The sequence below is a fragment of the Salvia miltiorrhiza genome, chromosome 3, assembly GCF_028751815.1.
Source record: "Salvia miltiorrhiza cultivar Shanhuang (shh) chromosome 3, IMPLAD_Smil_shh, whole genome shotgun sequence".
NCBI classification, from domain to species: Eukaryota; Viridiplantae; Streptophyta; class Magnoliopsida; order Lamiales; family Lamiaceae; genus Salvia; species Salvia miltiorrhiza.
Window position 1 is genome coordinate 38,414,897 of NC_080389.1, and position 25,873 is coordinate 38,440,769.

Sequence of the window (25,873 nt, forward strand, 5' to 3'; positions counted from 1 at the left end):
GATCCAACCATCACAGATGAAGGGAAGAACAAAAGCAAGGGACATCACAGCGAGAAGACCAAACAAGACGATCAGACCCAGTTCTCCGCTAGCAGTGAATCTCCTAAAGCAATTACTTTTATAATCAATTCTCAAACTTATTAAGCTTATGCTCAAAAAGTGCTTTTCAAGGTCAAGATCACGGGATGAAACCATTGGTGGTAACCCAAGTTTTCCCGCGTGATTTCCCATGCTCATAATGAGGGATCCATCAGAGGAGCAAAGACCAGCAGCAAACTCCAATACCAACCAGAGAAGATATTAAGCTTATCGCAGTGAAGACACTCCTGCTAGCATCTACCGGACAAATCACGACAAGCAAGGACCGCCAAGTGTGACTACCCAAACTTTGGAAACCTTCCCAACACCCGGACAGCAGGACCAAAAGAACCAGATTAACAACCCAAACAAACACAAACCAGTGCCCCAAGGAGACCAAGCTGGACCAAAGAAGTAAGAGAGGCAAGAAAGTGCGAAAGGGAGAAGTCATCACACCAGACAGGCAGAATCACTAACAAACAAACGAAACAAACAAAACGCAAGCAAGAAAAGGGGAGAGGAACACCCAAGAAAGAAGAACACCTCAATTGACAACCCGAATGTAAGGAAGTTGCCGCCTGTCATCCTTCACCAACTGTAGGATATCCGGGATCGTAAAATTCCAATAGCCTTCCTCCGCTACAGAAGAAGCCAAACAATCCGCAACCCGGTTCCCTTCCCTGTAGATGTGAGTGATAATAAAATGAAAACCAGCAAGGGAAGAGAGAACCTTACGCCACCGGATGAAGAACCTCCAAGGAACCGTGTCTGACCGAGAACTGAAAAGATCCACCAAATAAGCGCAGTCAGTCTCGATCCAAACGTGTCTCCAACCATGATTGACAGATTGCTCCAAAGCAATGATGAGGGCAAGCAGCTCTGCCTCAAAAGCCCAACCACGTCCAGCAGAGAAATGAAAACAACCCAGAACGCTAGAAGAATCTCTGATAACTCCACCAGCGTGAATCAGAGGAGGGGATCCATGAACCGAGCCATCAATATTGATTTTGCGCCAAGGAGTCGGAGGCGGAATCCAGAAAACATAAACAAAAGAGGTTGGGCGACGAGGTCTGCTTGGCACCCCAAGACCATGAAGAATCAGTAAGTCCTCAACAGAGTTAGCCATCTCACCAGAACATAATTGGGAAGTTTCCAAAATAAAAGATTTGATCTGGATCGAAAGTGCCCTCTCAGAGACAGAAGCCGCATCAAATACAACTTTGTTACGAATATTCCAGATGCTCCAAATCGTGGACATAACACCCATTCGCCAAAGATTTACAACCTGCTTGCTAGTCTGCACCTTCATTGCCCAGAGAAGCAGACTCCCAATGTCGTGAATCAACGGACTATCCACCCTGAACCAGCCGAAAAGGGAGCGCCAGATTTGTCGAGCAAAAGTAGAGTCCCAAAAAAGATGATCAATATCCTCATTCGCATTCCGGCAGAGAGGGCACCAGCCCGGACCAACCAGCCCCGAACGACGAAGAGAGCTAGCAGTCGCAAGACGCCCCAGAATCACCCGCCAAGTGACAATGGAACGCCGCATTGGGATAAACGGAGCCCAGATCCACTTACCCCAATCAACGGTCGGAAAGCAGGGACGAATATGATCCGAAGCAAGCGACGCGGAGACCTCACCAAAATGAGAATGGGTCCAAGCTCTTCGATCCTCTCCCTCGCTAATAGGAACCGAGACAATATCAAAGGCAATATCCGGAAAGATCTGCAAAAAATTCAAAGTAAAGTGCCAGGTATAATCAAAGTAGTAATCCGAGATCGGCTGCAAAAGAGCATGATGAAAAGTATCCGGAATGCCGATTCTATCAACCAGACGATACCCTAACCAGTTATCAGTCCAAAAAAGAATAGTAGAACCAGAACCAATAGAACAATGAGTGTCGCTGACGAGAGTCTGGATAGCAGCTCGGGTGCCCAACCAAATCGTAGAAGAGAACCAAGGGGAGCGAGGTCTTAGGCACGCATCCAGATAGCGTTGGCGAAACAACTGAAAACCCATCGAGTCCGCAGTAATCAGCAACCAGCCTAACCTCAACATGAAACTCTGGCTGATGTGTGTAAAGGATTTCACATTAAGCCCACCCTGAGTCTTGGGGGCGCAAACTCGATTCCAAGCCACAGATGACTTAGGCCTAGAAGTAGTGCAGCCAGTCCAAATAAACGACCGACAAGCTCTATCCAAATCATGAAGAAGCTTAGTTGGCCAACGATATATCAGCATACTGTGAACAGCCGCGCTCTGAATGACTGAAGTGACGAGGCAAAGACGGCCCGCCATAGATAACTGCATGCCCTGCCATCTAGGAAAATGGGCGATGATGCGATCACGAGTGCTGATAAGACGGGCAGCAGAAGCACGACCAGCAAAAATGGGGACTCCCAAATAGATAAAAGGAAGGGAACCAGTTGAGAAACCCAGATCCCGCTGTAGTCGACGTCTCAGCTGAACAGAAACACCTTTGCCAAAGAAAACCTTGGATTTGGCCTTATTGCAGAACTGTCCAGAAACCAAAGCATATATATGAAGAATCGATTCAATCATCCTGCAGCTGCGCCAAGTAGCTTTACAAAAAAGTAGGACATCATCAGCATACAGGAGATGAGCGGGAAAAAGCAAAGAGCGGGACATCCTCATACGGGCAATGAATCCCCTATCAGCAGCGTCCGAGAGCATACTACTCAGGACCTCCTCCGCCAAAGCAAACAGAATCGGAGACAAAGGGTCTCCCTGACGAACCCCTCGAGAGCAACCAAAGTAACCATGCTGCTCTCCATTAAAGAGAACCGAAATTCTGGCAGATTGAAAAATAACTCTAATCCAGTGTCTGAAAGTCTGAAGGAAACCAAAGCAATCCAGCACAACCTCCACAAAATCCCAATTCAGGGTATCGAAAGCTTTCCGAATATCTACCTTAAGAGCCATGTTCCTCCCTTGAATTGAGCGCTCCATGCAATTCACTCCTTCAGAGGCCAGCAGAATACATTCCTGTATAGAACGCCCAGAGATAAACCCAAACTGATTGGCCGAGACAATAACAGCAGCTACCTCGTTCAACCTAGAGGCAAGAATCTTGGTGATGACCTTGAAAAGGAAATTTCCCAACACAATAGGTCGGAAGTCAGAGACAAGAACCGCATCAGTCTTCTTTGGGAGAAGGCAAAGCAAGTTGGAATTAAGGCCCTGGGGAAGATAGCTATGAGTGAAGAACCGACGAACGGCAGCAATAAGGTCCTCCCCAACCACCTCCCATACATATCTAGTTGATGTTGCGAGTAATTAATATCTATGACTCTCTCTCTCTCTCTCCTACTATGTGAGAAGTGAGCTTCATATATAACTCTTATATATCTCTTCTCCCCCTCGCTAGTTTTGTTTGCTCCTAATATCACGGCAAAGGAAAAACAAGTAGGGAAAAATCAACTTTCTTAAGATTGCAATCCCACCCAAAATTAAAACGCCACATTATTTTTCTAATACATTCTTATATATATTTATCTCAAAAAAATAAATACGTTCTTATATATAATATATATTGCATTGATTTTTTAATTTATATTTGCAAATTTCCTTTAAAAAAATCTATATTTGCGAAATTAACAGAAAGCAACGGTTTTTCCATCCATGCCTTCTTCCCTCTCTCTCCCATCATCCAACTTTCTCTTACTTGTTTGAATTTCCACCCCGGGTTTTACCTCCGACCGATGTCGAACGGCGGTGCAACCGCCACCACCGTCACGACCTCCAATACTCACCACCGCCGCCGCGTCGCCGACACCGTGCCGGAAAAGGAAAATCCCTCCGAATCAGATACGGAGCCATCAGACGCATTGAACATGGAAAGTAGCAACGGCCCACATAATATTCCGCGCCACCACCACCGTCGGCGGTGGTTGCCGGAGAAGTGGGCTTCCTGCGCGGAACGGTTCTTGAAATCTTTGACGCCGAGGAAGCGCGTGTGCCGCACAGTTTTCGTGATCCTGTTGATGATGGTGGCGTTCTCGGCGTATCTGAGATTCTTTTTCTTGCTGCGCGGCGGCGGGGCGGTGGCGGACGGGGAGCTGGCGGCGGCCAAGGAGACCATGATCGTACGGTTCTTCAAGACTGATCCTGCCGCCTCCGCCCAGAAGGTGCTTTTTGAGACGGAGTTGCACTCGCGTCCCACGGCGGAGAAGCGGCGGCGGAAGAAAAAGAAAATTCCGGTCAGTAGAATGTTGCGTCGATTATTTTTTAATTTTTTTTCCCAAATAAATTAAACATTAATTTCCTTTGAAGTTCATTACAGTTAACATGAATCATATTTTATTTTATTTATTTTTAAATTTTCTCTACGTTTTCTACTGGTGGCATTAAATTTTGGGCGACTTGAATCAAAGTTTACCTGAAATTAAATTCCGGTCATTAATGAGTTCTTTGGTCAAGAAATTTAGTTATCGATTTGTGTTGGCGGTGTCCAGAAATAGTTGAACATGGATTTTTTTTTTTTTTTTTTTTGAGAGGGAACGTGGAATTTATTTGCTCGAAAATATTTAATTCTTCGTACTCCATTTTTGTTTATAGAAAGTAACGACTTAGCATTAATCGGAGCTATGTTTGTGGTTGGTTAGTTTTTCCGTTGTTTTTTGCGCCACGATGGTGGTAGTGGGTCTCATCAAATTATTACGTGTATTTCTCACTCAAATTACTCTCAAACGTTGAATTCTAATGATTAACCGAACGTTGCGCACTTGTTTATTTTAAAAATAAAATAGTGCAAAATCAAAATTCATCTTAAAATTTGTATTTTTTTGGATTAATAATATTTGAAAGAGATTTTATGTCATGATGCTTGAATTTACGGTGCATGGCATTTTTTCCCCACAGGTTTCAGAAATATGGAAAAAACCTTACAGCGGCGATTTATACCCGTGCACTACTCGACCAAAGAATCGCATCAGTACGTAAAATTCATTGTGAAAACAAAGAAGAATTTTGTTGTAATATGAAGATTGAATCTTTAATTTTGTTTTCAGAGACATCAAATGCAACGAATGGGTATGTTGTGGTTGAAGCCAACGGGGGACTGAATCAAATGAGAACAGGAGTAAGTCTAGTGAGTTTTTTTTCCAATATTTTAAGGAATGTATTGAGCTCTGGAATGACGTCAGATATGCGACATGGTTGCCATAACGAAGATCATGAATGCCACTCTTGTGCTTCCTTCCCTTGATCACTCCAGCTTTTGGACCGATCCGAGGTATGCTTTTCTACACTACATATATACCCATCTTCCCTTTCTTTCCGCTCTCACCGGACTGCACTCTCGAGCAGCGACTTCAAGGATATCTTCGACTGGAAGCATTTTATCGAGGTTCTCAGTCTCGACATCGAGATTGTCGACAAGTTGCCGCCCAAGTTTGCAAGGGTGAAGCCTGTCAACAAAGCTCCCATCTCCTGGTCTAAGGTGATAGTGTGTGTGTGTGTGTGTGTGTGTGTGAATTAGACCTAAAATCAAGATTCTTGAATTTATTGCAGGCTGGCTACTACAGAGATATGGGTAATCTGCTAAAAAAGCGCAAGCTAATCAGATTCACTCACACGGACTCACGTCTAGCTAACAACGGCCTGGCTCCCTCAATCCAGAAGCTGAGGTGTCGGACCAACTACGAGGCACTCCGTTACACCCCAGAGATTGAGGAGCTGGGGAGGAAACTGGTGAAGAGGCTGAGGGAAGACGGTGAGCCCTACATCGCTCTTCACCTCAGGTATGAGAAAGATATGCTGGCATTCACTGGCTGCAGCCATAACCTAAGCGCAGCCGAGGCTGAGGAGCTGCGGAGGATGAGGTACGATGTCAAGCATTGGAAGGAGAAGGAGATCAACAGCAGAGAGAAGAGGCTGCACGGGGGCTGCCCGTTGGCCCCCAGGGAGGCAGCAGTGTTCCTCAAGGCTATGGGCTATCCTAGCACGACCAGAATATACATCGTAGCAGGAGAAATCTACGGTAATAAAAGTATGGATGCATTTCGACAGGAATACCCTAACGTTTTTTCACACTCGATACTAGCAACACCGGAAGAGTTGAGACCTTTGAGGGGCTATCAGAACCGTTTAGCTGCTCTCGACTACATCATAGCTTTGGAAAGCGATGTTTTTGTTTACACGTATGATGGGAATATGGCAAAGGCCGTGCAAGGGCACAGGAGGTTCAAGGGATTCAGACGAACTATCAATCCTGACAGGTGAAGAACAACTATTTAATACTTTCTACACTTCATATACATCAACTAAGAGTAAAACAACTGATTTTGGTTGTGTTTGTTTCTCTTAACAGGCTCAATTTTGTAACACTCATAGATAGATTAGACAGTGGCTCGATTACTTGGGAAGACTTTGCTGCCAAGGTGAAGAAATTACACAAGAACAGAGTCGGAGCGCCTTACCAGAGAGAAGCAGGGCCGTCTCCAAGACTTGAGGAGAACTTTTATGCAAATCCTTATCCCGGTTGTATATGTGACAGATATCTCAAGTGAAGTGTCAGACTGATCCATGATGGTAGCTTCTTTTATCGACAAGAAGTAAGTCGACAAAGAAAACCGTGAAGTACATAAAACCATGATGCAACGAAATGGATGCACGTTTTACCTAATTGGGGAATTGGATGATCGGAGAAACACCTGCAGACATTAGGCTGGATGAAGAAGTTCTCGTGTTATCTTGCAAGATATCTGCAACTGCATGCTGGGAAATATGGGTTATTTTTTTCCACGAATGCGATACATAACAGAATGAGTGCACTGACAAAACATTTTTTTTCCCTTTAGAGAAGTAGAGATTATTTGATTTTATTGTTACACTTCATCAATTAATGTAACTTTTGTCAAGAAACATAACAGAGAAAAAATTATCAACAGGCTCTAACATAACTCTGCATCAAGTACTATTCTCTGCATGTTGTTACGTTTCACAGGGCATGTTTATATCAGAGTAGGGTGTACACTCATAATAGAAAGATAAATAGATACCAACCAAAACAAAAGAGATACTTAGACAGCAAGTAAACACAAATAGAAGCGCATAGGCAAAAAAAAGTTGCCAGAGTCAAACAAATATTGGTCTATTTCTTCAGACATGGTTTTGCTTATGGGGCACTTTATCTTAATAAGTTTATGGAGTTGCTAATTAATCCAAACATGGTCTAATATGTAATATATTCACGCGACTTCGGCTGTCCAATTCTACTGATTTGCTGTTGAAATAACAGTTTAAGGAACAAGCATCTTCTTCTGTGCCACCTGGAACCCATGTGGTGAAGAAGAACATATAAAAGTGGTGGTTAATATCTGAAGCAAATTAGGCTGGTCTATACAAAAAGTGTACAATTCAAGCATTCAGGAAGTCAGCTTATGCTAGTATTTTAAATATGTTCAAGCAAGCAAGAGAGAGAGAGAGAGAGAGAAAGAGATGAAAATATGATGAATAAAACCTCATTGGACAACGATTACACAGAATGTTAATTCTTATAGCTGCTTAATACATTTTTAGGTACCTGGATATCGTGGATACAAGGACACAAGGGAGATTTGAAGCCCTGAAACATAAAACGTGGGGGTTCACGAGCCTTTCTTGATAAAGCAGCCTCGTGCGTATACATTAATACGTGTGTCTTGAAGAACGCAGACGAATCTCACAAAAATTAATATCAGCAGCATTTTCTGTTCATCCTACCACATCGAAGGCACATACACCTGTTCTTTCAGATTTTGCGTAGCACTCTCCGTGGGGAAGCCTCGTACTGCACCTATCGTCCATTGTGATATTATGCCTGCTGAAATGGCAAACCGGAGTTGCCTCTCCAAAATATCTTGACTTTCGAACATCTCAGGCTGTGTCGTGAGCTTCCGCATAATTCCAGCTACAACAGCGTCGCCCGAACCAGTTCTATCACAAGTATATGGTGTTATGAGCACATCTTCAGTACCAACCACAGCTCCATCAAAAGTAGGGGTGAAGTAATGTATCCGCAGCGTTCCATCTGTGACAAACAAGAATTTCAGGCGATCATGCCACAGCGGCAAGAGTTCCTCGCGAGTATAGTGATAGTAATTTCTTCGTTGCTTGGTTTGCTCATAACTCTCAGCATAATATTGAGGCGTATAATTTCTTTTTCTCTCGTAATGCTCTTCATCCAAGAGAAACTCCAATTCTTGTTTGGTGACCTCAATGATGTCTGCTTTCTCCCAGGCTTCCTTAATCACCTCCCTCGTCTCATCCCGTGATTTCCACAATGGTAGTGGGAGATTCAAGTCGAAAAATACAAGACCACCAAACTTCTTAGTCCATGCAATAGCTTTGAAAAGGGTAGAACGCATAGAAGTTGATGTCAGGACTTCAGAAGTAAAATGAAATATTCTGGCCTGCAAGAAAGCAATCCAAGAAACACAACTAAATTCTACAGTCAAGCAAGTTACATTGCAGGAAATAGACATATCTCTACACTGCAAAAGCTAAAACTTCTGTTTATAAGACCTACATTGCAACTTTGCAAGTAACAACGTGTATTTGAATCAAACCAACCACAAAATAGCTACTGCAGATTGTGAAACTGCATAACAAATAGATGAACACGTCGACTTTGTCGTTCCATATAGTAATCATAGACTCGTAATCATCTAAAACTAAGTAACTTTCATCGACTAACATACTCCAAATCAAGACAATGTCCAAAACCCTATACAATATCAACAAAATTCAACATTTACAGCAACATAAGCATATCATAAGCAGCTTAAAAACAAAAACTTCGAGAATCTGCAAAAAACACCAATTTCGATTTACCTCTTTCAGCACAGCAAGATTCAATTCTGATCCAAGCAACGAATCCTCAGGGCATTCCTTCACATTCTCGGCCGACATTTTACCCTCCTCAAATTTGATCTTCATATAGCTACACGCAGTTCGAGCCTTATCATCAAATTTCACCCCTCTCGTCTGCACCCTCTCCTTATTCATCATCAACACCAGCTCCTCACCGAACTCGTCCTTCCCGACCTTCCCCATGAAGGCCGCCCGCCCGCCGAGCCTCACGTGGGAGATCGCCACATTCGACGGCGCGCCGCCGGGGGCCCGGGCGAACTCCGGCGGGTTCCACTGTAACATTTTCCACTGCGAGTAGATGTCCGGGTGCATCTGCTCCGGCGCCACTCTCACCGTGGGCACAAACTCCTTCTGCGCGGCTCCGAAGCAGCATACCAACGGCGGATCCAGGTAAGGGAAATCGACGCCGTCGTCGTAATCGTAGAGCTCGTCGTCGACATTTTTGGTGTCTGGCGAATCTCCTGATTTCCTCGGCCGCCTTGATCTTTTCGTTGTGGAGGTGGTGGTGGTGGTGGATTTTTTGCGGCCGCGGCGGGGGGTGGTGGAGCTGGTGGATGGAGAATCAGTGGCGGAGGATTTGATAGGCGGTAATTTGGGGTAAATTGGGCGAAAACTTGAGAAATTGATGATGGGGTGCTGACTTAGGGCAAATGAGTGAGAATGGTGGAGTAGGAGCTCAAGAGTTGCCATTTTTTCTCTCTTCAGTTTCAGGGTTTTAACGGTTTATCCAATTACCATTTCTCTTTGTTATCGAGATAAGGGAAGGAGAGAGAAGTAGGCCTGAGTGTATCCTTTTGCAGGCCATGATATTGGGCCGAGGATGTTGTAATTGTTGCTGGAATAATCGACCCAATAATTATATTCATATAAGAGATAGGTAATATCCACTCTTCGAAGCGCTCGAAAGGGTTCGCATGGGGCATACATGACGATATCCTCGGAGTCGAGCATAATGAGGACTGAGACTCCAAGGCCATAAAGCGGTAAAGCAAGATAAAGGAAAGGGCAAGAAGGTAAAGTACTCGACGGACGAAGAGAAGGTGAAATACTACGATGCAATGGATCTCGTCTTACAAAGTGTCGAGTTCTTCAACAACACTCAACAGGAAGCTCTCGAGGATGGATGCGCAACAACTGGCATTGCACAATTTACTGCTCGAGGAAGTCATGAAGCGTCGAGGATTGATATAACTTTTTAAGTATTGTAATATTTTTTTTTATTATTGTAATTTTGTTTTAATTATTACTCCATTCGTCCCACTGAAAGTGATGTGTATTTCTTTTTTAGCCGTCCCAACGAAAGTGAGTCATTTCTTTTTTGGCAAAAATTATGGAATTTAAGAGCTTATTTAACAAAACTAAGTGGACCCTTATTTTTTTTAATTGACCCAATTAATTCCACTCTTTCTCTCTTATCTTCCTCTTTCTCTCTACAACCCTTGTCTCCCTGTTATCTCTCTCTACAATGGTCAGCCCCCATCTTCTTCACGAAGTTCGCCGTCGCGGCATCTCCTCCAGCGAGGCCAACTATCTTCAACCAACGTCATCACCCTCGTCTCCATGTTCTCTCTCTCTCTCTCTCTATTGTTGGGCCTTCGAGGCAGAGCTTTTAGCTCTGATTATTGCTTTGGAGCAGGTGGTGTTACAGGGCTGAGACTACATCTGGATTGAGTCTGATTGCACTTATTTGGTGGACCTCCTCCACTTGCGTTCCGCTTCGGTCCCGCAGAGGTTTTTCAGTAGGTGGCAGAAACTTCTTCGGGATATTGCGGACCTGCACATTGTTATCACGCATATTTATAAAGAGGGGAACTGTGTTTCTGACTATCTTGCCTTCTCTGTGGTGGACAGGGGTTTATGGCCTTTTGCTATCCCTGATATTTTGCAGCTTGTTTGGGATGACATTCGCCTCATTCCCTATGTTCGAATTGTTTAGTTGTGCTTTGGTGGGTGTTGGTGCCGAGCACTGTGTTGAGAGTTTTTTCAGGGTTCTGGTGCACTGGTCCCTGCTCCCTCCGACTGATCTCCTTTGGGTTGCTCTTATTCGGCACCATTCAAAATGATTAATTGTTAGATACTTACTTAAGTATATAATTAATTTAATTAATGAAACAAACTAAAAAAACTTATTGATTAATATAAATTTGAATTTAAATTTAATTCAAAATAATTAATTATTAGATACTCATTTAAGTATAGAAATAAAAGCACTTTTAAACCCCTAAACACAAATTGTAGCAATATTAAAATTAATTAACATTCGATTTACCTGAGGATCGTCTCTTGGATTATCTTAATTCACTATAAATCGATTGAACATAGCATGCATCTATTAATTTAAATACTACACATAGGTGTTTAGAAATACCTGAAGAATTCGCAGGAATTCATCAATTAAATCTCTGAAACAGTGAAGCAGACTTTGACCCGCCGTTTGACCCCTCAAACGATCTCCTATCACATTCTGTACAGAAATACGACTTCTTCCTTTTCGAAAGAGCTTTCTGTGGCCGCCTGTTTCGCCTGCATCAGAGTTCTGTAGACGAAGTTATGACCGTTCTACGAAGTCTGCCAGAAAGTGGTTTCCTGCGAAAATCTGACTGCAGCTCTGATATTCTGGACTGTATCCCGCTCAATCTCCGATGTCGGATGGATGAAGATATTCGAAGATTCCCGAAGAAAAATTCGCACTCAATAAGTGTCGCTCAACTCTCACAGAAAATCTAATATTATGTAATATGAAATTACGTAATACGTCTGGTATGAAATTATAAATACAAGATATGATTCAGACTTATGAGTTAGATTACTTTTCTCTTACTGGGCCCAGAAGTCTTTGGGCTAGCCCAATGATCAAATACAAGGAATAAAGATGGAGGTGATTCTATACATAGCCCATTTTTTACTCACCATAGCCTCTTAACTAAAATTAATAATAAAAATATTGATAAAATTACTATTTTATCCCCATAGTTCTAAACTAAAGGGGGCTACGTATAGAAAAAAAGGAAAACACCGGAGCACCGTATAACCCCAGATATATGGAGAAGAAGATTAAAAAAAGAAAAATTGTTTAGACAAAATAAACGTTGAAGCTTGAGTTGAACAAGCAATCTCTAATAATAATCTCATTGGTATAGCTACAACTAAAAAAGAAGGGAACAAAAGTGATTCTGCTATGTATTGTTATGCCAACTCAAGTGTAAAATTTGTGGATTATTATTTTTAATTTTGATTTCCTAGTAAAGTCGTGATGTTGCTACTATATACAATGGTTTTAGATTCCAAAATAGGTACTTTCGTATTGAATTGGATGGTTGGAATTCTATCGATTTTGTAAATTTTAACATTCATTAATTGATGAGATATTGGTGACTGGTTAGGGTTTGCGTAGAATTGTGGTTTTGAATTTTGATACTGTTTTCGTGCATTATGTGATTTTCTACGGATTGTGGCTATTTAATTTGTGGAAGAATCAGATGTTTTGGCAATTTGTATTGTATTTGGTTCTTCAATTATTTCATGAAACACTTTATCTCGAATCATAATTGTTGACGAAATGCAGAATCAGAACTTTCATTAATTGTCTCAACTTTTGATGCTCTAAATGATTCGATTTATTGGAGAAGTGAAATTATATTTGTAGATTGTGGTGTTCCTATATTATAATATTCAAAGTAAATTTATTGATGCTGATGATGGAAGCAGGAAGATAACATCTCATTGACCTTTGGTTCAACTTCATCGTAGAAGTTATTTCTTCAAATTTTGAGGCTATGGTGATGTGGTTATTAAGTTATTAATTATTAGAAAATAAATTTGGAGGCTATAAGGCTAAAGCAGTACATTTATAAATATTCTTAGTAATTTTTTTATTAAGGAGGCTATAGTGAGAAAAAAAGGAGCTATATATAGAATTACCCATAAAGATGAGCCTGAAATGAATTAAATCTCATGATCAGTTCAGATCATAATTAATTTATTTCGCTAGAAAATCAATATTGATTTACTCATTTATTGCCGATAATGAGTCGGAGCTTGTATTTAGACTTATTGAACCCCGTATTTAAGATATTCAACATTCATTAATTAAAAAAATGCATCAGGTCAAATTTATGCTCCTATATTTGAGAATTGGAGAAATTAAGGATAGAGCGCATCGAGCTGTGTGTCCTACATCAAGGTTCTATCCTTAGTTCCCCCAATTTTGAAACGTAGGAGCTCAAATTTGATATATTTTGTTGAGCTTTTGTGATAAAAAAACATAACCCATATCATATTTAATACTCCCTCCATCCTATTAGTAATGTCCCTTTTGTATATAGAGAATAAGAAAAAATATAGTTAGTGTATAAAATGAGTCAGTGGAAAATATTTAAAGATAATTTTAAGTAAGTTGGTTTACAAAGTCAGTTGGACCTATCATTAATAATAATATTTTAAATAAATAATTTTTACTAAAAAGAATATGAAACATAGTGGTAAAATGTCCCAAAGGAATACAAACTTAACAGTTCAAGTATTTGATTAATGTTATCAATAATTTAAAATATATTTCTGACTCAAGTCATAGCTTATATATATTTAAAATATATAGATATATATAATTTTGTTTTTATATAAATATAGATTCTCTGCATGAATCTATTCCTAAATCAAAGATTTGAAAATCTATATTATATTAGATAGATTTTTTAGGAAGATATTGCATATTAGTTATTGGATAGACGGAAGGCAGCAAAACGTAATTTTTTAAAAATTAAATGCACTCGATGGAGTTTTTGATGTACTATAATAATTCTTATATTTTCGATAAGAGTAATATATTTAGCTTTAATAAGAGAATCTACACTCAAAAAAAAAAAAAAAAAAAAACAAAGTTGATTAAGATCAATGCATATATTAATTAAAAGTGAGAAAAAGTAACGCGGGAGACTGTTCGGATTCCTAGTAAAATAATTATTTTTGCATGGAAACGATGCTTTTATGCGTATATCTATGCATATACAAATATACAATAATTACTATCTTTAATACGTACAATCAATATAATTATAGAAATTTATGATTCACATTTATGCTCCCTCAGTCGCTGTCCTTTTGTTAATTTTCTTTTTTTGATTGTTCCACTCACTAGAATTTCTAGATACTCTCTCTGTACCACGAATCTTAACACGTTTGATTTCGATACGAAAATTAAGGAATTGTAGATTAGTATTTTAAGTGTGTAGTTAATAATGTATAAAAATAATAAAATATGAGAAAGAAGGTAATGATGAAATTGAGGTTTAATATAAAAGAAAAGAAAAGAAAAAAAAGCACCCCTTGAAAGTACAAAGAGCAGACTAAAGGCACGAAACTCGAAAGGAGATCGTAAAACTATAGAAAACTAACAAAAACATCAAATCAATACCGAATCTCAGGATAATAATCCATTTCATCCGACCAACGGTCATGAACAACATTATTCATAGCACGCATACTAGGACTATTGCTAACGTCAATCATAAATTTCCTCGGCTTGTAACCCATTTCTCTCTCATTCCTGAGGTGACTTTTTATGCTACCTTCTAGAGGTGCATGCATAGGCTCCCTTCCCATGCCCTTTCTCGAGCCCTTTGGACGGTCACGTCCTCGCTTCGGCTCTGAGAGCATCTGCATCTCGTGATTAAGCTGCTCCTCTAGTCGACTAAGACGACTAACAATATCCTCCGATTGCTGAATAATCGGAGAAGTGACCTGCTGACTCGCTAAACATTCTGCATTTTCAAGAGCAATACCCGTGTCTTTCACCGTACTACTCACCGTGCCATCCGGAGCTTCTATTTCCAAAGTTTTATCCACATCCGAGTCTTTCGCGTCTAGATTTCTATCATCCTCATTAGCCAAAGCACCATCTTCATTAACCAAAGCACTGAAAGAGTTTTGCATCTGCACCCCCTGATCATAAAAATCACCTCGATTGTGTGTCATGATCTGCTCCTGAGCAGACCGCGAGTTCTGAGCGGTGCTAGTCTGCTTAGACCCTCGGCCAGAAGTCAATCTCTCTTTACTATTCAACAACTGAATCTGCTGCTGAGAGGAGCCACGACCAACGACGCCCTCGTCGTTTCCAATCTGAAGATGTGAGGGCGAAGTATGCTGCGCCTCCACCTGTTGTTCGGGATCAACCACCCCAACCTTCTGCTCATCGCTAACGACCTTAGCATGAGCATTTATATTTTTCAGCCCCCGTGGCTTGCCAAGTTTTCTTAGTGACGACAACCTTAGCCGGCTTGGCCTTAGCTTTAAGTTTACGACGACATTTATCTTGAACATGACCTGTGATCATGCACTTCGAACAAAAGAAGGTAATAAAAGTAACAAAGTAGGAGAGAGAAGGTAATAATTATTACCTTATTTGAAAATGTGTCAAGATTTGTGGGACGGTCCAAAAGAAAAACGTGTCAAGATTCGTGGGACGAAGGGAGTATAAATTAACATCTAATAAAAGATTTTGATTTTCATACTCAAAAGACATAAAGAGCAATAATGAGTTTTAAAAATAATATAAAAATAATTTAAACTATGTGAATCACACAATAAATAATAATTAATTAATTTATCTTAATTCCCATCTAAAAGAAAATGGAACACGAAGAATGAGACAGAGGGAGGAAGTGTTTATATAGCATTATGTATAGATTCAATTGCACACATAATTAGTAACGTGAACTCAAAAAGTTTTTTTTTTTTTTTAAATATGCAACTCCTAAACGTTCTTAATGTTAGTAATTACTACATCTTGTATAGAATATAAATAAATACTCCCGTAAATCTATTGAATTGGTTACCTTAAATTAGAAAGTGGATATTATATATACATATATAATTTATAATTTAAACTGGAAATAGTCGTAAATATTTAGGAAAGAACATATATGAATGAGGTAATTATATAAAATCTTAATAATTGTGTTTGTGTATATATTTATACTCAAGGCTATATGCACACATAGAGTGTGGTCAGGATTCGAGGCACATAATATATAGGGCTAATTGCCTGTAAATTCCTAACGTTTCTACGGAATTGGTTTTTGCACCTTTTTTTATTTTTCTTCTTTTAAATACCTAACCTTTCCTTTTTGTCTGGTTTTTGTCCGATGACCGGTTTTTTTTTCACGCCGGCGCCGGAATTGATTATGTGGCAGCCGGAATTAACACTGTAGCAGCCGGAAAATTGACTACCTAGGCTAATTATTGACATGTGGAAAAAAATAATAAAAAAAAACAAAAAAAAAACACACACATCATCATCTTCCCCAATCTCCCCCACCCCCAAACCCTAATCTCCCTTCCCCCTCCCACCGCCGCCACCCTCAGCCGTCGGCGACAAGCGACGGCGCCCCGCCGCCCCCCCTCCCCCCTCCCCCTTCCCCCACCCACTTCGCCGTCCCCCTCCCCCTCCCCTTCCCCACCTCGGCGCACCTCGCTGCCTCCCTCCCCTTCCCCACCTCGGCGCCCATCCTCCTCCCCACCCTCGACAGCGCGGCGGACGAGCTCCAGGGCTCGGCGGCGACGTCAGCCAAAATACAATCTCAAATTTCTTTTCAGACATCCCCAAGAATCAACTACTACACCAAGAACACACGCAGAAGTCGTCGAATCCACAGAAATTTCAGCCACCGGATATTCTAGGGCTTTTCTCAGAAGTCGTCGAATCCACCGGATATTCTAGGGCTTTTCTCCCCGCGGCGGCGATTATAACAGAAGTCGTCGAACACACGGCGGCGGCGACGATTTAACAGAAGGGCTTTTCAGCCACGGCCGCCGCCTCGCCATCCCTTCTCTCCTCGCCTCTGCTCTCTCTCATCTCCCAACGCACACACACAGACGGCCGCCTCTGATGCCCCTCGTCCCTCGCCCTCAAACTTCATCGTCGTTTGATTTTCGGAGGAGAGGTGGCGGTGCCGGCGTCTGGTGGCGTGTGGTGGCGGCAGCGGGTGGGGGGGAGAGGGGAGGAAGGGGGAAGAAGATGGTTTCCACGGATTTTTTTTTGTTTTTTTTATTCCACATGTCAATAATTAGCCTAGGTGTCAATTTCCGGCTGCCACAGTGTTAATTCCGGCTGCCACATAATCAATTCCGGCGCCGGCGTGAAAAAAAACCGGTCATCGGACAAAAACCAGACAAAAAGGAAAGGTTAGGTATTTAAAAGAAGAAAAAATAAAAAAAGGTGCAAAAACCAATTCCGTGGAAACGTTAGGAATTTACAGGCAATTAGCCCTAATATATACTCACCATTAATGTGCATGTATATACATATATTGTTTGAACCACATTCATATACAAATTTCCAGATGATAATCACAATCGCGATCGCCTAGAGACCCTAAACACTAAATAATTAAAAGAATTAAGTTAATAGTAATTAATTTTATTGGGAAAAACACCAGATACTAAACAACTCATTTTTAATTATTACTTTATTATTTAAAATTTAAAATCACACAATAGGGAGATATTAGATATAACTAAACAAAATCACAAAATCACTAATAAATCCTGCTAGAGCCCCAAAGCAATAAAAATATAAAATTATAACTAAACAAAATCACTAATAACACTTTCATCAGCAATTTCACACACCACTTAATGAAGGAAAAGAGTCCCAAAGCAATAAAATGTAAAATTGTAACTCTCAAGAATCGAATCTACATCAACAAGATTCCACATAACTTGAAGAGAGCATCTTTCCACTGAACTAGTTAATAAAATTATTTATTTTTCAATTATTTAAGTATATATAAATATATAGACCTATATATAATCGGGGGCCCTCAATTTTTCGGGGCCTTGTGCGGTCGCCCACCCCGCACACCCTCAAAACCGCCACTGGCTTCAAAATTGAATATTTGGATAATTAAAAAAAAACAATTTCAATTGAAAACATCAGCTGCTTTTATATACACACAACAATCGCATATATGTTATTGTTGATTTGATAAATAGTGAGGTTTCTAAATTGATAGTGTGATTTCCAGAAACTTGCTTTGAAGTTATTTAGTTTTCTGTTTTATGTGCTTGATTGGAAATCACACTATCAATTTAGAAACCTCAACTATTTATCAAATCAACAATAACACATATATATATATATATATATATATATATATTCAAAAACGAAATCAAACATAACATATTTATTCAAGTGAATCAATCAAGCACATAAATAGAAAGCTAAATACCTTCGACTTCGATGCCAACGCCATAGTCATATTGTTATGTATCTGTTTCTCTCTTCACTTCTATTTCTCCCGAGCGCCAAAATAAAAATGAGAAATGTGTGAATGAAAGAATGCTGATTGAGTAGTAATATAACATGATGGACCGGGTCATTCGGGTCGGACAGCCCAACAATACAAATTCAAAAAAGTTTGAACCGCTATTTACATATATGCGATTGTTTTTTTTAGCTCCACATATATGCTATTGTTGTTGTGGTTTCTAAATTGTTCACGATGTGATAGATAGTGAGGTATTTAAATTGATAGTGTGATTTTCAAAAACAGAATATTATGGTGTTAAGGTGTTTAGTTTTATGTGCTTGATTGATTCATTAGAATAAATATGTTCTGATTGGTTTTATTTTTGATTAATTATGTTCTGATTGGTTTTACTTTTGAATAAATATGTTATGATTGATCTCATAGATCGTGAGATTTATAAATTGATATTGTGATTTCTAAATCAAAGTGCAGTATAACGTAAACCTATTAATTATAATTCGTTATTTTCTCAATGTGCGTGAAAATAATCTAGTTTTAGAATTAGGATTGCAATTTCCTAATTCATCTAAATCTTACATGCATCTTTTACTTTGATGAAGAAGCTTGTCACTCCGAAGCTTGTCACTCCAAGTTTGAAATTGGTAATGCATATCTATTTGTAATTTCTGTTGTGTTGTTTTAAATTTATGTTTATTTGCTGTTTAGTCAATGTGCTGAACTTATGTTTTTTATAATATAGGTTCATCATGCTCAATATGTTGAGCAACTTCAACATATCAAAGTTCTCTATACGTCATCTCTCTCTAATAACAGTACTATAGTTCAGACATCTCTTGATCAGTGGAGTACTTCTCAGAAAAAACTCTATTCTTCCTATTTTGATTTTCACTTAGTCAACACGATTATTCCACTATTTGAAATGGTATGATTTTCTAAGTAACTTATTTGTTTTATTTTTGTTTGTATTCTATTTTTTGTTACTTCACTTACTTGTTCTTATTAATTTGTAGGTTTATGCTTTGTGTGGTTGTAAACTGGACGAAGTATTTGCTATTCTTAATGATCCTTCATATGTCTGTCGTATGCTATCAAGGGAAAAATACCTTTTGACTGTGGGATCAATTGGAAGTGTATGCGCCATTGGTTATGTTAGAGCTTTTTTGGAGAAATTTGAGCAACTCCCTAAGTCTTATGGGAAGAAAACATTTGATTTTGTAAGTATTAATTTGCATATTTTTCATGTGGTCTTTATGTTTAATTACATGATAGTTTTCATTATTTTGCTTATGTTTAATTTTCTTTGTTTTGCAGTGTGAGCAGCGTGGTCTTAAGCTCTTTATGGAGTTTACCGGATTGACCAAACGATTTGCTGCGAAGGGGAAGACTGATAATCCTAAGAAGGATCTTGGTAAGGGGGCGACTGCTGATGAGGGTAAAGATGTTGGAAATTCTGCTCTTGAGAAGGATCTTGGTAAGGGGGCTGCTCCTGATGAGGGTAAAGATGTCGGAAATTCTGCTCTTGAGAAGTATCTTGGTAAGGGGGCTGCTGTTGATGAGGGTACTGATGTTGGAAAGTCTACTGTTTGATGCTGCTGAGACTGTAAGGGTTCTTCTTGAGAAGAAGAACAACAATGGTGGGATTAAGGTAGTTGTCAATATCTTCATTGCAGTTGTTGGAAATAATATTTCCAACTAGAAATGATGTTAGGCTAATAGAATTTCTGATGAGGGTAGTGATGTTGTTGACTGTTGATGCTACTGAGACTGGCTGTGGAAATAATATTTCTAATATTTCCAACTAGAAATGATGTATAGGCAAATAGGATTTGCATAGAGAATATAGAGAATATGAAATGATATCAATTTATATTCAAATATTGTTATGTATATGAGCAGACACAAATGTATGTGGAGTTAAAAAAAAAACAATCGCATATATATAAATAGCAGTTCAAACTTTTTTGAATTTGTATTGTTGGACTGTTCGACCCGAATGACCCGGCCCATCATGTTCTATTATATTACTACTCAATCAACATTCTTTCATTCATTCGTTTCTCATTTTCTTTTTGGCGCGCGGGAGAAACAGAAGTGAAGCGAGAAACAGATACATAATATTATGGCTATGGCGTTGGCGTCGAAGTCAAAGGTATTTAGCTTTCTATTTATGTGCTTGATTGATTCACTTGAATAAATATGTTCTGCTTTGATTTCGTTTTTGAATATATATGTTATTGTTGATTTGATAAATAGTGAGGTTTCTAAATTGATAGTGTGATTTCCAGAAACTTGCTTTGAAGTTATTTAGTTTTCTGTTTTATGTGCTTGATTGGAAATCACACTATCAATTTAGAAACCTCACTATTTATCAAATCAACAATAACATATATATATATATATATATATATATATATATATATATATATATATAAAAACGAAATCAAACAGAACATATTTATTCAAGTGAATCAATCAAGCACATAAATAGAAAGCTAAATACCTTCGACTTCGATGCCAACACCATAGTCATATTGTTATGTATCTGTTTCTCTCTTCACTTCTATTTCTCCCGAGCGCCAAAATAAAAATGAGAAATGTGTGAATGAAAGAATGCTGATTGAGTAGTAATATAACATGATGGACCGGGTCATTCGGGTCGGACAGCCCAACAATACAAATTCAAAAAAGTTTGAACCGCTATTTACATATATGCGATTGTTTTTTTTAGCTCCACATATATGCTATTGTTGTTGTGGTTTCTAAATTGTTCACGATGTGATAGATAGTGAGGTATTTAAATTGATAGTGTGATTTTCAAAAACAGAATATTATGGTGTTAAGGTGTTTAGTTTTATGTGCTTGATTGATTCATTAGAATAAATATGTTCTGATTGGTTTTATTTTTGATTAATTATGTTCTGATTGGTTTTACTTTTGAATAAATATGTTATGATTGATCTCATAGATCGTGAGATTTATAAATTGATATTGTGATTTCTAAATCAAAGTGCAGTATAACGTAAACCTATTAATTATAATTCGTTATTTTCTCAATGTGCGTGAAAATAATCTAGTTTTAGAATTAGGATTGCAATTTCCTAATTCATCTAAATCTTACATGCATCTTTTACTTTGATGAAGAAGCTTGTCACTCCGAAGCTTGTCACTCCGAAGCTTGTCACTCCAAGTTTGGAATTGGTAACGCATATCTATTTGTAATTTCTGTTGTGTTGTTTTAAATTTATGTTTATTTGCTGTTTAGTCAATGTGCTGAACTTATGTTTTTTATAATATAGGTTCATCATGCTCAATATGTTGAGCAACTTCAACATATCAAAGTTCTCTATACGTCATCTCTCTCTAATAACAGTACTATAGCTCAGACATCTCTTGATCAGTGGAGTACTTCTCAGAAAAAACTCTATTCTTCTTATTTTGATTTTCACTTAGTCAACACGATTATTCCACTATTTGAAATGGTATGATTTTCTAAGTAACTTATTTGTTTTATTTTTGTTTGTATTCTATTTTTTGTTACTTCACTTACTTGTTCTTATTAATTTGTAGGTTTATGCTTTGTGTGGTTGTAAACTGGACGAAGTATTTGCTATTCTTAATGATCCTTCATATGTCTGTCGTACTCGTATGCTATCAATGGAAAAATACCTTTTGACTGTGGGATCAATTGGAAGTGTATGCGCCATTGGTTATGTTAGAGCTTTTTTGGAGAAATTTGAGCAACTCCCTGAGTCTTATGGGAAGAAAACATTTGATTTTGTAAGTATTAATTTGCATATTTTGCATGTGGTCTTTATGTTTAATTACATGATAGTTTTCATTATTTTGCTTATGTTTAATTTTCTTTGTTTTGCAGTGTGAGCAGCGTGGTCTTAAGCTCTTTATGGAGTTTACCGGATTGACCAAACGATTTGCTGCGAAGGGAAAGACTGATAATCCTAAGAAGGATCTTGGTAAGGGGGCGACTGCTGATGAGGGTAAAGATGTTGGAAATTCTGCTCTTGAGAAGGATCTTGGTAAGGGGGCTGCTCTCGATGAGGGTAAAGATGTTGGAAATTCTGCTCTTGAGAAGGATCTTGGTAAGGGGGCTGCTCCTGATGAGGGTAAAGATGTTGAAAATTCTGCTCTTGAGAAGTATCTTGGTAAGGGGGCTGCTGTTGATGAGGGTACTGATGTTGGAAAGTCTACTGTTGATGCTGCTGAGACTGTAAGGGTTCTTCTTGAGAAGAAGAACAACAATGGTGGGATTAAGGTAGTTGTCAATATCTTCACTGCAGTTGTTGGAAATAATATTTCCAACTAGAAATGATGTTAGGCTAATAGAATTTCTGATGAGGGTAGTGATATTGTTGACAGTTGATGCTACTGAGACTGGCTGTGGAAATAATATTTCTAATATTTCCAACTAGAAATGATGTATAGGCAAATAGGATTTGCATAGAGAATATAGAGAATATGAAATGATATCAATTTATATTCAAATATTGTTGTGTATATGAGCAGACACAAATGTATGTGGAGTTAAAAAAAAAAACAATCGCATATATATAAATAGCAGTTCAAACTTTTTTGAATTTGTATTGTTGGACTGTTCGACCCGAATGACCCGGCCCATCATGTTCTATTATATTAATACTCAATCAACATTCTTTCATTCATTCGTTTCTCATTTTCTTTTTGGCGCGCGGGAGAAACAGAAGTGAAGCGAGAAACAGATACATAATATTATGGCTATGGCGTTGGCGTGGAAGTCAAAGGTATTTAGCTTTCTATTTATGTGCTTGATTGATTCACTTGAATAAATATGTTCTGTTTGATTTCGTTTTTGAATATATATGTTATTGTTGATTTGATAAATAGTGAGGTTTCTAAATTGATAGTGTGATTTCCAGACACTTGCTTTGAAGTTATTTAGTTTTCTGTTTTATGTGCTTGATTGGAAATCACACTATCAATTTAGAAACCTCACTATTTATCAAATCAACAATAACATATATATATATATATATATATATATATATATATATATATATATTCAAATACGAAATCAAACAGAACATATTTATTCAAGTGTAATCAATCAAGCACATAAATAGAAAGCTAAATACCTTCGACTTCGATGCCAACACCATAGTCATATTGTTATGTATCTGTTTCTCTCTTCACTTCTATTTCTCCCGAGCGCCAAAATAAAAATGAGAAATGTGTGAATGAAAGAATGCTGATTGAGTAGTAATATAACATGATGGACCGGGTCATTCGAGTCGGACAGCCCAACAATACAAATTCAAAAAAGTTTGAACCGCTATTTACATATATGCGATTGTTTTTTTTAGCTCCACATATATGCTATTGTTGTTGTGGTTTCTAAATTGTTCACGATGTGATAGATAGTGAGGTATTTAAATTGATAGTGTGATTTCCAAAAATAGAATATTATGGTGTTAAGGTGTTTAGTTTTATGTGCTTGATTGATTCATTAGAATAAATATGTTCTGATTGGTTTTATTTTTGATTAATTATGTTCTGATTGGTTTTACTTTTGAATAAATATGTTATGATTGATCTCATAGATCGTGAGATTTATAAATTGATATTGTGATTTCTAAATCAAAGTGCAGTATAACGTAAACCTATTAATTATAATTCGTTATTTTCTCAATGTGCGTGAAAATAATCTAGTTTTAGAATTAGGATTGCAATTTCCTAATTCATCTAAATCTTACATGCATCTTTTACTTTGATGAAGAAGCTTGTCACTCCGAAGCTTGTCACTCCAAGTTTGGAATTGATAATGCATATCTATTTGTAATTTCTGTTGTGTTGTTTTAAATTTATGTTTATTTGCTGTTTAGTCAATGTGTTGAACTTATGTTTTTTATAATATAGGTTCATCATGCTCAATATGTTGAGCAACTTCAACATATCAAAGTTCTCTATACGTCATCTCTCTCTAATAACAGTACTATAGCTCAGACATCTCTTAATCAGTGGAGTACTTCTCAGAAAAAACTCTATTATTCTTATTTTGATTTTCACTTAGTCAACACGATTATTCCACTATTTGAAATGGTATGTTTTTCTAAGTAACTTATTTGTTTTATTTTTGTTTGTATTCTATTTTTTGTTACTTCACTTACTTGTTCTTATTAATTTGTAGGTTTATGCTTTGTGTGGTTGTAAACTGGACGAAGTATTTGCTATTCTTAATGATCCTTCATATGTCTGTCGTACTCGTATGCTATCAATGGAAAAATACCTTTTGACTGTGGGATCAATTGGAAGTGTATGCGCCATTGGTTATGTTAGAGCTTTTTTGGAGAAATTTGAGCAACTCCCTGAGTCTTATGGGAAGAAAACATTTGATTTTGTAAGTATTAATATGCATATTTTTCATGTGGTCTTTATGTTTAATTACATGATAGTTTTCATTATTTTGCTTATGTTTAATTTTCTTTGTTTTGCAGTGTGAGCAGCGTGGTCTTAAGCTCTTTATGGAGTTTACCGGATTGACCAAACGATTTGCTGCGAAGGGGAAGACTGATAATCCTAAGAAGGATCTTGGTAAGGGGGCGACTGCTGATGATGGTAAAGATGTTGGAAATTCTGCTCTTGAGAAGGATCTTGGTAAGGGGGCTGCTCTTGATGAGGGTAAAGATGTTGGAAATTCTACTCTTGAGAAGTATCTTGGTAAGGGGGCTGCTGTTGATGAGGGTACTGATGTTGGAAAGTCTACTGTTGATGCTGCTGACACTGTAAGTGTTCTTCTTGAGAAGAAGAACAACAATGGTGGGATTAAGGTAGTTGTCAATATCTTCACTGCAGACTGATAATCCTAAGAAGGATCTTGGTAAGGGGGCGACTGCTGATGATGGTAAAGATGTTGGAAATTCTGCTCTTGAGAAGGATCTTGGTAAGGGGGCTGCTCTTGATGAGGGTAAAGATGTTGGAAATTCTGCTCTTGAGAAGTATCTTGGTAAGGGGGCTGCTGTTGATGAGGGTACTGATGTTGGAAAGTCTACTGTTGATGCTGCTGAGACTGTAAGGGTTCTTCTTGAGAAGAAGAACAACAATGGTGGGATTAAGGTAGTTGTCAATATCTTCACTGCAGTTGTTTGAAATAATATTTGCCAACTAGAAATGATGTTAGGCTAATAGAATTTCTGATTAGGGTAGTGATGTTGTTGACTGTTGATGCTACTGAGACTGGCTGTGGAAATAATATTTCTAATATTTCCAACTAGAAATGATGTATAGGCAAATAGGATTTGCATAGAGAATATAGAGAATATGAAATGATATCAGTTTATATTCAAATATTGTTGTGTATATGAGCAGACACAAATGTACAAGTCTAATTGAGATGATTTTTGTTAAGTTTGTTTACATGTTATTTTGTTTCAAGAATTTGAGATTTCTATTCTCATTTAAAACGCAAACTGATATATATAGCAACTCATTGTAAGTCATTTAGCAATTCAATTAAGTTTGGTTTAAGTAATTTATACTTTTTAATGAATGTCTTTTTATATTATACTAATATTTTTATAACTTAATAGATAATGTTGATAATTTTTTAAACTTATATAAGAGAAATCTCATTAATACTATAATTGTTTAAATAAAGGTGACT

The 25,873-nt window shown here is 38.1% G+C and overlaps 4 protein-coding genes across 8 annotated transcripts; 3 read left to right on the forward strand and 1 right to left on the reverse strand.

Annotated features, from left to right (window-relative positions):
• The first annotated feature begins 3,481 nt into the window (after positions 1-3,481).
• On the forward strand, positions 3,482-7,013 carry LOC131016605 (O-fucosyltransferase 28-like). 2 transcript variants are annotated; one of them, XM_057945312.1, is made up of 7 exons: positions 3,482-4,299; positions 4,961-5,033; positions 5,110-5,180; positions 5,245-5,333; positions 5,408-5,540; positions 5,612-6,318; positions 6,434-6,573. In XM_057945312.1, the coding sequence occupies exons 1-7, from the start codon at positions 3,802-3,804 to the stop codon at positions 6,435-6,437; spliced, it is 1,575 nt and encodes a 524-aa protein (XP_057801295.1). In that variant the 5' UTR covers positions 3,482-3,801; the 3' UTR covers positions 6,438-6,573. The 2 variants fall into 2 exon arrangements, with proteins under 2 accessions (XP_057801295.1, XP_057801294.1); XM_057945311.1 differs by having other exon boundaries at positions 3,485-4,299; positions 6,411-7,013.
• On the reverse strand, positions 6,333-9,938 carry LOC131016607 (fructokinase-like 1, chloroplastic). Of its 4 annotated transcripts, none has more exons than XR_009099102.1 (3): positions 8,915-9,744; positions 7,626-8,493; positions 6,333-6,810 (listed from the first exon to the last, which is right to left on the reverse strand). XR_009099102.1 is itself a non-coding variant. In XM_057945313.1 (2 exons), exons 1-2 carry the CDS (start codon positions 9,641-9,643, stop codon positions 7,801-7,803), a joined length of 1,422 nt encoding a protein of 473 aa, XP_057801296.1. In that variant the 5' UTR covers positions 9,644-9,938; the 3' UTR covers positions 7,538-7,800. The 4 variants fall into 4 exon arrangements, 1 of the variants encoding a protein (XP_057801296.1); XR_009099103.1 differs by having other exon boundaries at positions 6,333-6,817; XR_009099101.1 differs by lacking the exon at positions 6,333-6,810 and adding an exon at positions 7,107-7,371.
• An 8,877-nt stretch (positions 9,939-18,815) lies between these two features.
• On the forward strand, positions 18,816-20,060 carry LOC131018768 (uncharacterized). Its single transcript, XM_057947473.1, has 4 exons — positions 18,816-18,863; positions 18,962-19,144; positions 19,233-19,436; positions 19,534-20,060. Exons 1-4 carry the CDS (start codon positions 18,816-18,818, stop codon positions 19,807-19,809), a joined length of 711 nt encoding a protein of 236 aa, XP_057803456.1. The 3' UTR covers positions 19,810-20,060.
• Positions 20,061-21,357: 1,297 nt separating this feature from the next.
• LOC131018769 (uncharacterized) lies at positions 21,358-22,644 on the forward strand. The gene is made up of 4 exons (XM_057947474.1): positions 21,358-21,420; positions 21,519-21,701; positions 21,790-21,999; positions 22,097-22,644. The coding sequence occupies exons 1-4, from the start codon at positions 21,358-21,360 to the stop codon at positions 22,541-22,543; spliced, it is 903 nt and encodes a 300-aa protein (XP_057803457.1). The 3' UTR covers positions 22,544-22,644.
• Positions 22,645-25,873: the final 3,229 nt, after the last annotated feature.